A 13,571-nucleotide genomic window follows, 5' to 3' on the forward strand; every position below is an offset into this window, starting at 1 on the left:
AAAGGTGAACAGCAGATTTTGTGTCCCTGTAGCTTCCTTCGCCTTCCTTGCTCAATGATTTCCAGTCCACCATGAGCAGTGGTGTGACTCCTCTGTGCTTCTCAGGTTGTTTGCATCACCTGCACATTTTCACATATAACACTTGGAATGCATTAAAACCTCTTAAGGTAAAAGTTGCCTTCTTAATTTTAACTTAATTTTAACTTCTAAATGTCCTTCTGTCAACAATTAGGGTTTAGCTCAAACTGCTTTCACTGAGGGAGTCTCACTTGCACAGATCTTCGGGCTTTTGTCAGGAACAAGAGTCTTGTTGCCTTTGAAACATCCTTAGGGAGCTTCTTCTGCAAAGAAATATCTGAAACTCCCTTCACTTAAAACAAACTGGAAAGCTGTGGGCATACCTGTATTCTAGAGGTGAAGATGAACACGAGTTCTTTGAAGGGCTGAAGGTCTGTCAAAGACAAACTGATGGATTTGCAAGGGTGTGTATTTTTTGGCAATAACAGTTTCATTGCCATGTTTCTGAAAGCATGTGCCCGTCAGCCCCTTGTAGATTCCCAAGTTAATTCCAGTAAAATCTGTAGGATGGATTTTTCCCCCCCCCCCCCTCACTTCAAGGAAAGCTGGATGAGATCCTTTAATTGCTCTTGCTTCCTCTGCTAACTGCATTGCCACGTGGAGCAAAAATATACGTAAAGCATGTGCAGGCTGTATAAGCCAGCATGTGTTTTACATATTGGATGCCTATGAGCTTGCATACCAGAGCAACTGCTATAGAGGAATGAATAGGAAACTGGCCACTGTCCTAAAGAGCAGTCCACACACATACCAACCTTGAAAAATGCCATTAAACCCAGCCAGCCCAAGCATCCCTTGCCACTTACTGCACCAATAAGTATAAAGAGAATGAACCATATCTAACATGATGCCAGAGGAAACCCCCTCCCTGCCTCTCTCTGCCTCTCACCCTGTGCCCACCCCATTGCAGAGATCTCTGGTGTGTTACGGCTCGAAGCTGTGAGACCCAAGTGCTTCCCATGTGGAAATGTGCTTCATATTTCTCCAGCTCTCCTAGAGATGTTGACTGGGAGCACGATATTGATAGTGTAAAAGTCAGCTGACTGGAGAGCTGCTGGTTTTTATTGGAGAATTGAGAAACAAGATGTGGGCTGCATGCTGGTCCTTTAGTTGACACTGGCTTTTCTTAATAGGGAAGCAGGAGCAGTGGCAAAACATTCTACCTTGCCCCTGCCTCCTGTATCAGCATCTGAGTGTGAAGATTGAGGGTGCTTAGCACCCCTTTTGGAAAAACTGTGTGCTTTTAATGGGACTGGACTGACATATTTTAAAGGCCTTTACTGTCTATTTGAAATGTCAGTGTTCATTTTTAAAAAGTAGTTCTGATCACAGGAAATGCTCTTGATTTTTATGTTCAACTTCAGGTTGCCATGTGCATGGGTGGCATGCAATGCAATATCTGCCCCTGGCCCTGCTGTGTCTAACTGGCTTGGGATACCATGTGTACAGCATGAATTCTTGAATGTCTGATAATTCATCTTATTGCAAAAGCAGATACTCTTTTCTCCCTGTGAGGAGTTACTGCTCTGTAGAATGGATAATGTTAATGCACTGCTGCAGTCAGCCTCACGGATTTGAGACTCTGTGATGATCACACAAACAGCGTTTTCTGAAGCAGTTAAAATATGCAGGGACAAAACTGATTTCTGGCCTTTGGTCTTGCAATGTCAGTGTGGTCCTGCATGCAGTGACTTCATCTGTTTCCCATGAAGACTGAGCAGTTTGGTCAGACACCCCACATGTCACAGAGTTTTATCTTGGTGTTAAAGACTGGTTGGCTTCCAGCATCTGGTGTCTGTGACTCAGTGGAACAACAAATGGGTGCCTGTCCCATGTAGCTGCAGTTGATCTGTCACTGTGCCTGGGATTTCCAGAAACAAAATAAACCAGATAACCTGAATCATAATGAGCTATTGGGAGAGGCTTTAATCTTCAAGTCAGTTTGAACAGGAACTGGAAGGTGTAATGTGCAAATAAACTGGAATTGCCAGGATGGTTTGAGATTGTCATTTTTTGTGGCTGTTTGATTACATTTATATGGTCAAGGCAGCAAGTGTAAGTGAGGGAAGTGAGCCAGGTGTAAGTCAGCTGCTCTGCTTCTACAGCAGAGGTTTGACATGGAATATTTGTTTAGAAATAAATGTATGGATACTGACCTAGGAGATCCTGCTGTTGTGATGCTTTCCTCAGGCTGTGGGAACACTGGGAGCACACCTGCTTTATTGCCCACATCCTTAAGGGATCATCTACCCAGACATTACCTTAGCCTACAATACTACCCTAGCATGTTGGGTTATCTCTGTTCCCTGCCTCCCTGTATCTGGTTCTGCCCTGCATGTCTTCACCTAGGTATCAGCTCCTGGTAAACTGGATCTTGGATCTAATGCTGCATCTGCTTTCATTTCAGGGAGCAGATACGCCAGGGCCTGGAAGAGCTGCAGAAAGTCCTTCCGGGAGGTGACACGTACATGCATGAAGGATTTGAAAGGGTAACTAGATGCATGCTACAGTACCTCTGAACTGTGTCTGGGTGCTCCTCAGGAAACATTAAACAAAGGAATCTGGTCAATAGTTCTCTGGTGGGTGAGTGGGACTATTTCCGTTTTATGCAATAAGGACACTGAAGCCATATATGCATTCAGTGTTGGAGCTGGTAGAACTAATGCTGGTCTTTGGATTTGCCTTCAGCTTTTATGGGGAAGGTGCCTTTTCAGCTTAGGACAAGGCAGAAGGCTTTGGCATTGCAATTCCACATGGAACCATGTTCATGAAGGGTGGAAAGCTGTCCAGAGTCAGGCATGGGTGCTATAGTAGTCTTGTGGCCTGGCCTGGTCTCACTGGTGGACAGAGAGTGCTGCAAAGAAGTTATTGCCTGCTCTGATTTTTTAATTCTGTGATGTTTTACACACTCAGGAGTTTCTTTAAACCTGAACTCCCTCCCACTTCTGTACCACAGATGTATTTGGGAGGACTGTAGAACTGTCTGCCATTTGAAAGTGCATGTGAACATATAACAAAAATTCAGATGAGCTGACAGAGATGCTGGCTCTTAACTAGGACTCCAAAACCCAATCCCGGAGTTTGGTGACTTCAGAAACTTTGCAGAAGTCCAAAGAAACAAATTTATATTCAGAAAAGAAATGAAATTCATAAGCCAAATACTTTCAGGATGGCCTACTTTTTAATTTTGAATTGATTTGCACTGAAGCATTTGCCCTTCAACCTGGCAGGTTGTCCTCATTCATAAACCTAAGAGGGAGACAGAAGAGTAAGAATATCCTTCTGCAGCTGGTTTCTTTACAATTAGAGTAGTTGTTCTAGAGGTGGGGAGGGAGGATCAGTGGACCCTAGGAGATTTCTCAGGGAGGAAGGTAGATGTGATTTTCAGACAGCAGAACGGAGGGAGCCTTCATTATTGTTGGCCATAGGGTTGGTTTGACTCGGTGGTGCTTCAGATGAGACCTTGAAGTAACACAGTGAGACCCAAGAAACTTGTTCTATAAAGCAAGTATTTCTGAAGCAGAGGTTATGTGCAGACTGCAGACATGACACCCTCATTGCCACCTTCTCTTTCTTTCTGATGCATGTGTAGATGCCCACAAAGTATTATTCATCTATTGCTAATAATCTTCTGATTTAATTTCAGGCAAGTGAACAGATTTACTATGAAAATGTTCATGGTGAGAGACTTTCTTGATCCACTGAATGGGTTTTTTTCTTTCTTTTTGAGTGATTAATAGATTTGAAATGCAGCTTCACTGTGGGAAAGGTGGGGGGTGGCTCCTATTCTAGCAAGTATGCAATGTTATTCAGGGTTGTTGTTGAAAAAATGTTAAGGGTTGATAATTTACATGCCTTGACATATTTAGCCTTTGTCTTTTCATAACAGTGTTTATACAGGAGGTTTCTGAAAACTTCTTTAGATCTGTAGCCAGTCTGTTGTTAGAAATATGAAGTAATTCTATTAGACCACTCCTGAAAACTAATACAAAAAAATAAACCAAGCTATAATCAATACAAGGGGAAGACTGAAAGATTTAACTATGTTGCTGAAATATGTTTCACAGGAAGGTTGAAACTTGTAGGCTGCTTTCCTACCATGTCTGTTTAAATCCCAAATGAGCTTTTTATCACAAGCTGAAAAAAAATAAAAAAAATCTTTGAGTTTCTTGAATTGACAGCATTAATAAAACCAGGAAAATAAACTAGGAACACTTGGTGGGTTTTTTTGATAGCTGCAGACTAATCTCCTGTTCTGAAATATTGAAGTAGTTATAAGGGGCAGCCAATTAAAACTAATTGGGACATTAAAGGAATGTGGTATAAAAATGGATTGAAGGTGGGTGTTTGAATGGAAAAAGTTTGCAGAAATTCATGTCTCCTGAAAGCTGGTTGGCTGGAGGGAGGTAAGGACATGGGCTTAGTGTCCACTGTTTCTGGTCCTTTAAGTGTGTTAACAGGTCACTTGCAGGATGTTTTGTAGTTTAACAAATACAACTGAAAAGAAGGGACTAAAGAATTCTGTGTATTTAGGTTACAGAACTGCAAGTGTCATCATTGCATTGACAGATGGAGAACTCCATGAAGACCTATTTTTCTACTCTGAGAGGGAGGTAAGTGTCTTACATTTTTAGCCAGAGAGACAGTGAAATGTCTGGGCTTAGTGCTTTGAAGGAAAAAAATAGGGAAAACCTTTTTCCCTAGTAATAAACTTTCTTGGTGCTCTTTAGGCATGAATCTTAAGGATAAACATTAACAGCAGCAATGCTTCTGACTCATCAAAACTGAGACTGTTCATAGGAAAGGAGGAAGCTTTAATCTTCCATTAAAAAAACAACAACAACAAAAAAGAACTCAGAAGAAGGAATAGTTCAGAGCTGGAAAGTTTCAGTATTTACAGGATTGTTCTGGGAAATACCCGAATCTTCTCACTTCGACTTTTTTCACAAAAAGTAAAGGCTGCAGAAAGAGGATGACTATTGTTCCTATCATCTTCTGTCACATCAGAAAGCCTTTCAGATGATCAAATCCAAAATTTCCAGAAATGTTTCCAAGATTCAAGCAAGTATTCTCAACACCCTCATGAAATTATTGTGCTATGCAAAATGTTAGATAAACAGTAGGTTGGGCACTTGAAAGCTTTGCTGTATAATGTTCCTACTGGTGTCCCTTTCACATCTCTGAAGAGATGAACAAATTTTCTCATTAAGATGACCTAAACTTGGAAGATGGTATTGTTAGATGAATTTGCTATGGAGAGAATTTTTCCAATCAACCTGTCCAAAGTGGAGCTTTAAATCCAATAACAACAAAAATAATGTTTTTTTGGAATAAAACTAATATTGCTGCAGCACAAACATAATGAATTGAGAGTTCCCCTCCTTGCTATTCATCTCCTTTTCTTCCCTTCTGAAATTAAAAAAAAAAATATGAAGAAAACCCAAGCATTCTAGGTTACTGTTCTGCTGGGATTTGTCCAAAAAGATGAAAAGAAAATTGATTTAATCTCTTACATCTGTTGAACAGACGAATGTTAGGAAGTTGGAGGAACTAGGAAGGTGAGCTAATTAGGTTTAGATAAAACACCAAATACCTTGGGTTTTGCTTACTAAACAAACAGCTATTTGTGGTAGCAGATAAAACCTGTTGCTGCAGAACCAAAGAAGAAAGCTTTCAAAGCTCTCTTTTTGACAAGTCCCTCCATTCCTTATTTTACACAGAAGGACTACATTTATGATTAAGACCTTCCAGAAACCTGCATCCCATCACATTTGCACCCATGTCATCCTACCTTTCCTTGTTCCAGGCTAACCGGTCGCGTGACCTGGGAGCAACCGTGTATTGTGTTGGTGTGAAAGACTTCAATGAGACCCAGGTAAGCAAGACACTCCTGCTTACTGAGGTACTTGGCAAAGGTGCATGTTGAACACAGGCACATACTCCTGAATGACCTTCTGAAGACTTCTCAAACGGTCTCTCCCTCTGCCCGCATGCCACAATGGCTCTTGCTAGTGGTGGAGAAAAGCAGAGGTAAAGACTCGTGGAGAACAGCAAATCAGGCTGTAGCTGTAGGCAGAAAGTGATTGTGGGGACCTTTTTTTTTCCATAAAAAGGAAACACTTCAGTTTCAGTCCAGCTTTCCTTTCACAGGAAAACTATGCTATAAAAAGCAACTGGCTTCATTAGCAACACTAATACTGTGTTTGATAGACTGATTTCTAAATTTATCAGATGAATGTTAGGATGTCCATGAATTACATTTTGCACCAAGTGTAACTGTTGACATTATATTTTTCTAACAGCAATAAAACACTTGTACAGCCCCAAAGTGGAGTGCTGAAATACTTACTGATTAGAGCTTTTCCAGGTTTTTTCAGCTTTCTAAAAAAGCTTCAAACACTAATGCAAAAAGGAGTCAAAACAAACTTGGTTTAGAACAATCTCCTTTGAATCAAGAGCAGAGACTCATGTAACCCAGTGTAAGTCACAGGAAAAGCAAGGAGGGGATAAAAATGGCAAAGAAACTAGATTAAAGTGGCAGGGCTCAAAGACAGCTGCTACTTGAAGTCATTTAGATGCTGAAGAAATTGCCTGGAATTAGATGAGTGTGTCCCAAGTCCCAAAATGCACTAGGAGGGGGACAATGGGAAATGAGTTGGGAAAACTGTAAACATCGTGGTTTACAGAAGTTGCTGCATTTTGGCCACCAAGCAGTAATCTGCTTAACTACCCTCTTCTCAGAGCAGGCAGGGGAAAGTTGCCTGAAGTGTTTCTCTGGATGCAAACCAGGAGGTTGGCAGTTTGGGGTTTTGTTTGAGAAGTGGGAGTTGTGAGTGACATGAGCTGGAAAGGTGGAGCCAGCAGGGTTTAGGGAGGAATGTGTGGCTAGGCTGCTGCCTCCACTCTGCAATGTGACAGGAAACGCCAAAGAGGCCTGTTGGGTTGATGTTACCTCTGCCATGGGACAGAATTGCTATAACAAACGTTGGCTTTGCAGCAGTAAAACTTGATTCTGCTCCAGCAGATGCATGGAGAGCTTATTACTTCTGAATTGGGCTTATATTTTTGCCTTAACCCTTAGCATGCTGTTGGTGAGTGAACCTACATGTAGCCTTTTACAGGTGATGTCCTGGTTCACCTTATCTTACCACCATGAATGGCCCTCTACCTTGTCATGTAGGCTTCCCAATGCTCCTCTTCCTTTTTACCTCCACTCAGGAAATATATCCTATTAGGTCCCTACTTTCTTCTTGGCCCTCTAATGGTTGAGCTGAGGACAAACAGTCAAATCTATGTGCTTGACAGGAAAGGTGAATCAGGCCTTTATCTCCAGACAGAGACCAATTTATATTAGTCTTCTCTGTATTTGGAAATACTGAATTGTTTGGATTAGTTCCCTAGTTCAAATGATGTATGTGCCCAAATGTTTTGCTGCATTAATGACCTGTCGTGTTGATGCCGTGGCCTATTTTGTTGGAGAGTTACTGTGCTGGGTGATTTACAGTCATATGGGGACAGTTTTTGCAGATCATCAGGCTCTGGGCAGTGATGAAAGCCACGTTCTGCTTTGTCTTCAAAGTTGAGGGAAACCTGCTTCCTGATACAGAGCTTTCTCAAATCAGTCATGCTAGAGAGAAACTTTATGATGCTCGACAAACTATAATGCACTAGCAATCCATTCAGAGTACTTGGAGTATTTGAGGTTTTGTACTGACAAGTGGATGAGTCTGGAGAAGCCTTAATTTGCTGCCTGCTGGCTAATTTATCTCATTCTTTGCATTTCTGATTTATTTACTTTTACCACTCTGTCAGCTGGCTAGAATTGCCGACAGCAAAGATCATGTCTTTCCAGTGAATGATGGTTTTGAAGCCCTTCAGGGGATCATAGACTCTGTAAGTATTTTTAAACATTTGTTTGTATGTGTGCGTGTTAGTTTGTGTTAGCTTGCACAGTTGAGGGTTTAGTTTTCGTGCATTCACAAGGACTCGCTGACTGCCAATAAATCACTTAAACACTTGGTCCAAAGAGACTGACCTTTCTTTGTACTGATACCGCTGCTTCAAGGTAGAGTTTATCCCATACGGTGGTGTAGGAAGACTGGAGCCCAAATATTATCTTTGAATGTCACCCTCCTTGATGAAGTAACCGACTTGATGATCTCAGAGGTCTTTCCTAACCTTAATGATTCTATTTTAAGACTGAATGGTACATGGTGACAGTTTATAAAATGGCAGCCCCAGACTGGAACAGTAGAGGTATGGTAGAGCACATTCTGTATGAAGGATTAGGGTGCTCTCTGATCTCCATCCTTCTGCCTGATTAGCATCCTTTCTGTCCCGATGGATGTACTGCACTGCTCCCCTGTGAAGAATGAGGGGAGGGATCCTGCTATGTATACCAAAATCCCAAAAACTTGGCTTTTTCCATTTGGGCTCCTGACAAATGGGTTATTTTTTTTTCCCCTCCGGATCCAGGTTTCCTGATTCTGATTGCTGAATTCCTGGCATTTCCTCTAGGGTTTGGGTGCAGCCTGTAAGACCTGGCTGGGATAAGAGCTGGCAGAAGGAGGGGCACAGATTGTTTCTTTGTGTACAAGCCATAGAAATGGCTCCATGGGTTTTACTGGCAAATGGAAGGTGCCTCATGAGGCATCTGTTTCTAGCTCTAAAACTTTGAGCAGCCTAATACTGTCTCACCTAGGACCAATGCTTCCCTTGACTGAGCAGGAAAGGCAATTTGAGAGGATGTGTGTATTTTAAGTGTCAAATGTGCCAAGCACTGACTAGGAAACACTGTGCCTTCAGGTAGGTGTGAATATTAGTCTGTTCCTTTTGCTCAGTTATATTCTGTAACTGTTCTAATTATATTGCTTCCCATGGCTACAAAGGAGGATGGGAAAGCCTTTTAAGGACACTTTGTTCATTTTGGTGTTGGCTTTTTAGTTGATAAAACACAGATGAAATATACAACTTGAAGCTAGGGAGGGTAGGTTCACCAGGGGAGTCTCAGCTTTCTGTGTTTATGGTGGTTACACATTATTTTGACCATGTAGTACCAAGCAAAACTGTTCCCTCCCTGCAGACTCAGTTCTCCCCAGTGCTCTCACATGTAGATGGAACACAATCCCTGGCTTACTGGTTTTCCTGGCACTATCTGAGTGTGGGGCTACTGCCTCAATTCTCTTGGACAATCAGGTGTTGCACGTCATTTAAGAAAGCAACAAAAAACCCTAGTTTGTTTCCCAGCCCTGTGTTCCCTTTGCAGCTGTTCTTAATGAATTCCAGGAGCAGTTCTGACTCTCTTTCCAGTTATACTGAGCGGAGTGGGAGGACTTCAGCCCCCAGGAACCTAGTCAAGAACTACTTCAGCTGACTGGTGCAAGATTTACTAGCCCTGGAAAGGAGGGTCACGAGGAAGTGTAATTATACAGTAATGAATCTGGACCTGATCACCTTCCATTTGAGTGGAGTGATTGCAATAGGTTGGGTAGAAAGGAGTTGTGTAAAAGGAACAGCAAGAAGGACATTAATCACTCTCTAGAATTACAAAGAATCTGTGGATTTCTGTTTTAGCTGGAAAACAAGCTCCCTCATTCCTTCTTTTCTACTCCTTGCAAAGCACCTCTCTTTTGGAGCAAACTAAAGCATTTGTGTTCGCAGGAAAGCATTTTAATGTTAAAAGGACTTGAGATTTGGAACTGCTTTCAATTCCTGTGTAAGAGTTGCTGTGGCAAGGATGCTCAGCCATGTGTACAGAGTGGTTAGGCTGCAAGCTGCTGGATGCTGTAACAGGGGAAGGAAAGACAAAATTATGAGCCTTTGGGGGGCTGAGATTAATGCATGAAATCATTCGAGAGATACGAAGACCTGAGTTTGTTCTGATCTGCAGTGATTTGGTGTGAACTGCCCTGTAGTCCTGCTGAGGTGGCCTGGCTCTTTGCTCCTGCCCTTGTCCTGAGGAGTAGATCTTTGTGCAGAGGTGCTGGATGTGCAGGGCCCTCTGGAATGAGGAAGAGGGTGGGAGCTGGGAGTGGTGGAGCTTAGGCTGGCCTCTGCTGGGCCTCTACATCTGCTGAGCAAAGATGTTCAGGGTGGTGGGTCTGCAAATGTTCAGTGCACCTGCCCTTCCTTTTTTGTCAGTGCCAGCAAGCTTTAAGCTAGCAGCTGCAGGGAGATCTGCTTGGTGCTTTCTGAGGAGACCTGCCTCTCACTGAGCACCACCAAGCTATTCAGGCTGTGCTTAGATGAACTGAGAATATAGGCCCTTGCTGAAGTCATGCTTAAAAAACAGGTTTCTTAAATTGAGAGCTGAAGGTGTTCAGTGCACTGTAGGTTTCAGTCCTTTCTCTCCTGTGAGTTGCTGTGTGACTTTTTTATTAAGCAAATAATAGCAATTGCTTTGTCTCCTTCATAGTGAAAGAGCCACTGCTAAAACTCCAACTTCCCTGGTGTTTAAAGGGGATTTTGAGTTTGTTAGGAGGGCAGAATTTGGTAGAGAAACAGATGTCTGATTGCTGTAAGCTGGAAAACAAATGAAAGCAACTGAAGTAATTTATTACATTTTTCTTTGCTGTGAAAATTTCTGCAGAGCATGACCTGTCAATTTAAAGCAAATGAAGCGAATCTTAGAAGGAAAACCTGAAACTCCTACCTCCTGCTCAGTATGTCTTTGGTAGGAGTGCTGGAGGCAATGGAACATGAAGCAATGTGATAGTCAGGATGGGATCCTGTCTGGCTTTGCTTTGAGTCTTTAACAGAAACTGACTGGAAGAGCAGTCACTTGGAACAGTACTCCTTGATCCTTGCCATGTGGTGAACAGTGGCACTAGCTTGGGGCTTATCTCAAAGGGAGATGTAATCATGGGGCCCTTAGGATTCTCTGAGTGAGCTGCAGGAAACCTTGTGCAGCACTTATGATGGACAAGAAATGGAGTAGTATGAACTAGCCTGTGAGACCGTCTCCTACCGTCTCCTATCTGTGTAAATTACGCACATGATTCATCCTTTTAAGCTTCATTTCCTGTGTACTCCTTTTGGATCATCTTGCAATGGTGTCCACCTACCCTCAGTATTTTTCAGGTCTTGCCTTAGCTCTTAGAATGGATGTGGCAGTTCAGTGTGCTCCTTCACCCCAGGAAGTTTTAGCTTGGGAGGATACTGCTGCTGAACATGTTGTGTTACACAAATGATTTCTGGGACAAAGTGCAGTGCTGGTCACCTGTAGTGGGGTAACTTCTGGGAGAACTTGATGCCAGTGTCTGGTAGGTGAAGTATGAGAAACTTAGTGATGTTTTTACATGCTTATCCTGAGATAGCTGTTCTAACTTGACTTGCAAGATAAGATAAACTCCCTGGTGCAAGGAGAGGGGCTGAGACCCCAGAAATGGGGCGTGGGATGAAAGTTACTTCCTTTGCAAGACACAGGATGTGTGTGCAAACCCTGCAACACACACATAACATCTGCCAGCCTTGCTGCTGTGCAGCGTGAGCTGCCCAGGGGCAGCAAGCTGGGTCTGCAAGCTTCTTCAGCTAGTAAGGAAGAGTGGAATCTCCAGAGAGCAATTTGGAGGAGGAGATTCACACAAATGGTCTGAATCTGCCTTCTGTCAGAACCAGGCTTTCTACATAAACCAAAGAGAAAGGCAACACCTCAAGCCTCTTTAGCTGCATAAGCAGAGGATGTGAACCCACAGCCTTAACTGTAGAGTGTTTATCATTACTTTTAATATTTCTACTTCTTTCTTCCCCCAAATGCATCTTTAGAAAGGACTTAAATATATTTATTTGACTTAGCTCATACAGACATTATTGGATAGGAAACAATAAATGAATTACTTTTTGTAATTGGCAACAGGCCTTCTTACTTAATAATTCAACAGAGCTTGATAAAGAGTACCTAGCCTCAGACTATAGCATTCACACTAGCACTGATTAGGCTGTAACCTTTTATTAAACTTCAGCATCCTGTTTGCTAATTAGAATTCCCAAATTTGGTGGAAAAAAATTTACAAAAAGTAAGCAGCTGCTGTGGTGAAATAATCTGTCTGCATGCTTGTGGCCAAGAATACCAAAGAGAAGCTTCCAGCAGCTGCAGAATTTCCCTCCCCTTCTTCCCTTTGTTTCTAAAAGGGCCCAGGTGACCTGGAGGGCCTCTCCTGTTCTTGGCCTTTACTGCATTGTCTGGCAGAAAGCTCTAATTAGTCACAGGTAGGGCTAAATGCAGTTGCTGGAGAGCTGTGACAGATAAAGCCATGCTTCCACAAGGATGTGTTGCATTTTTTATTTGGCATGTCAATAAATATTAATGAGAGATGCTCCCAGGAGTCTGTGTGAAGCTGGAGCATAATTGGAGCCCATAGGGTACGACAGGAGGCTGATTTGGGAATGTGAGCTTGGTCATTGTGTGCTGCTGAAGGCAGTGGGTCTGCTTCCTTACTGAGGGCGAGCACGTGCTTCGGTTCCTTGTCTGCATGGCTGCCAAGGAAAGCTGCCTTCAGGCCTGCAGTTAGTTACCAAGTAAACCAGAAATGTTGTAGCTCTCCCCGAGAAAAGGAGGCTGTGGAGTCAGTTCTCCCACGTAGGCTGTTGGAGCAGTTTACAGGCACTCAGCTGGGGGATTGCATCACCACTCTGACATGTTATTTTGCTGTCTTGGGGAGCCAGTCTGCAGTGACTGAAGTGCACCTACAGCCCACACAGGGCTGTGCAGTCCTCAGGAAATGGAAGAACAGGAGATTTGATGAAATCTTCTAGGATTAATATGTTGAAGTCCCTTTTGAATGTGTTTCCATAATGAGCAAGAGACATAAAGGAATTTTTTTGCAATAGTTACTGCTGCCACATTTTCACTTTAAATTAGGGTGGGTGCTTTGAGCATTGGAAACTTACTCTAAATTAAAGCAAATATTGCAGTTGGCACTGTAAAAAGCCATTAAGGCCAGCTTTTTATAGTCAAAGGGATTGGAGTGGAAGGGAGCTCTGCATCATCTAGTTGAGACACCTGCTATTCCACCCCATGTCCGAGTTGGCTTACAGCATGAATGTTTGCAAATTACTGTAGAAGTAATGAATTTCAAACTTAATCATCTGAGGTTTTAGTTGATTTTTTTTTTAATGAAAGTACTGTGTTTTTCATGCATTTGTTCTCCAACTTCTTTGCCTGTTTTTCCTCTTTCACTTCATTGCTGAAAGGCAATGAGGAGGAGCAATACATATTAAAATGTTTAGGGATGCTGAGGGAGAGGGAAACAATCTAAGGGGGAATTTGGAAAAATGTGAAAAGATTCTCTTCTTAATGAGGCAGAACAAAATGCTTGGAAAAGCATCAACTCTTAGTTGTCCTTCTTAGCCCTGGCAGTCACTGTGAGACAAAAATGCTTTATCTTCAGAGAAGGAGAACTTGGAATGGGTGAGGGGTGGGTGGGAGAGGACTGACAGGAGGTGGATGGATGGGTAGTTGCAGATAGATACTTTGGAAGAGTGTTCTTACAGTC

At 42.6% G+C, this 13,571-nt stretch overlaps 1 protein-coding gene across 1 annotated transcript in view; it reads left to right on the plus strand.

Annotated features, from left to right (window-relative positions):
• Positions 1-13,571, plus strand: part of ANTXR1 (ANTXR cell adhesion molecule 1) — a 102,522-nt gene that overhangs the window by 9,390 nt on the left and 79,561 nt on the right. The window contains exons 4-8 of the mRNA XM_051640633.1: positions 2,486-2,567; positions 3,725-3,758; positions 4,612-4,691; positions 5,885-5,953; positions 7,891-7,971. Of these exons, the coding sequence (XP_051496593.1) occupies positions 2,486-2,567; positions 3,725-3,758; positions 4,612-4,691; positions 5,885-5,953; positions 7,891-7,971 (346 nt within the window). The remainder of the gene's footprint in view (positions 1-2,485; positions 2,568-3,724; positions 3,759-4,611; positions 4,692-5,884; positions 5,954-7,890; positions 7,972-13,571) is intronic.

Source organism: Apus apus, chromosome 26 (genome assembly GCF_020740795.1).
Source record: "Apus apus isolate bApuApu2 chromosome 26, bApuApu2.pri.cur, whole genome shotgun sequence".
In the NCBI taxonomy this organism is placed as follows: Eukaryota; Metazoa; Chordata; class Aves; order Apodiformes; family Apodidae; genus Apus; species Apus apus.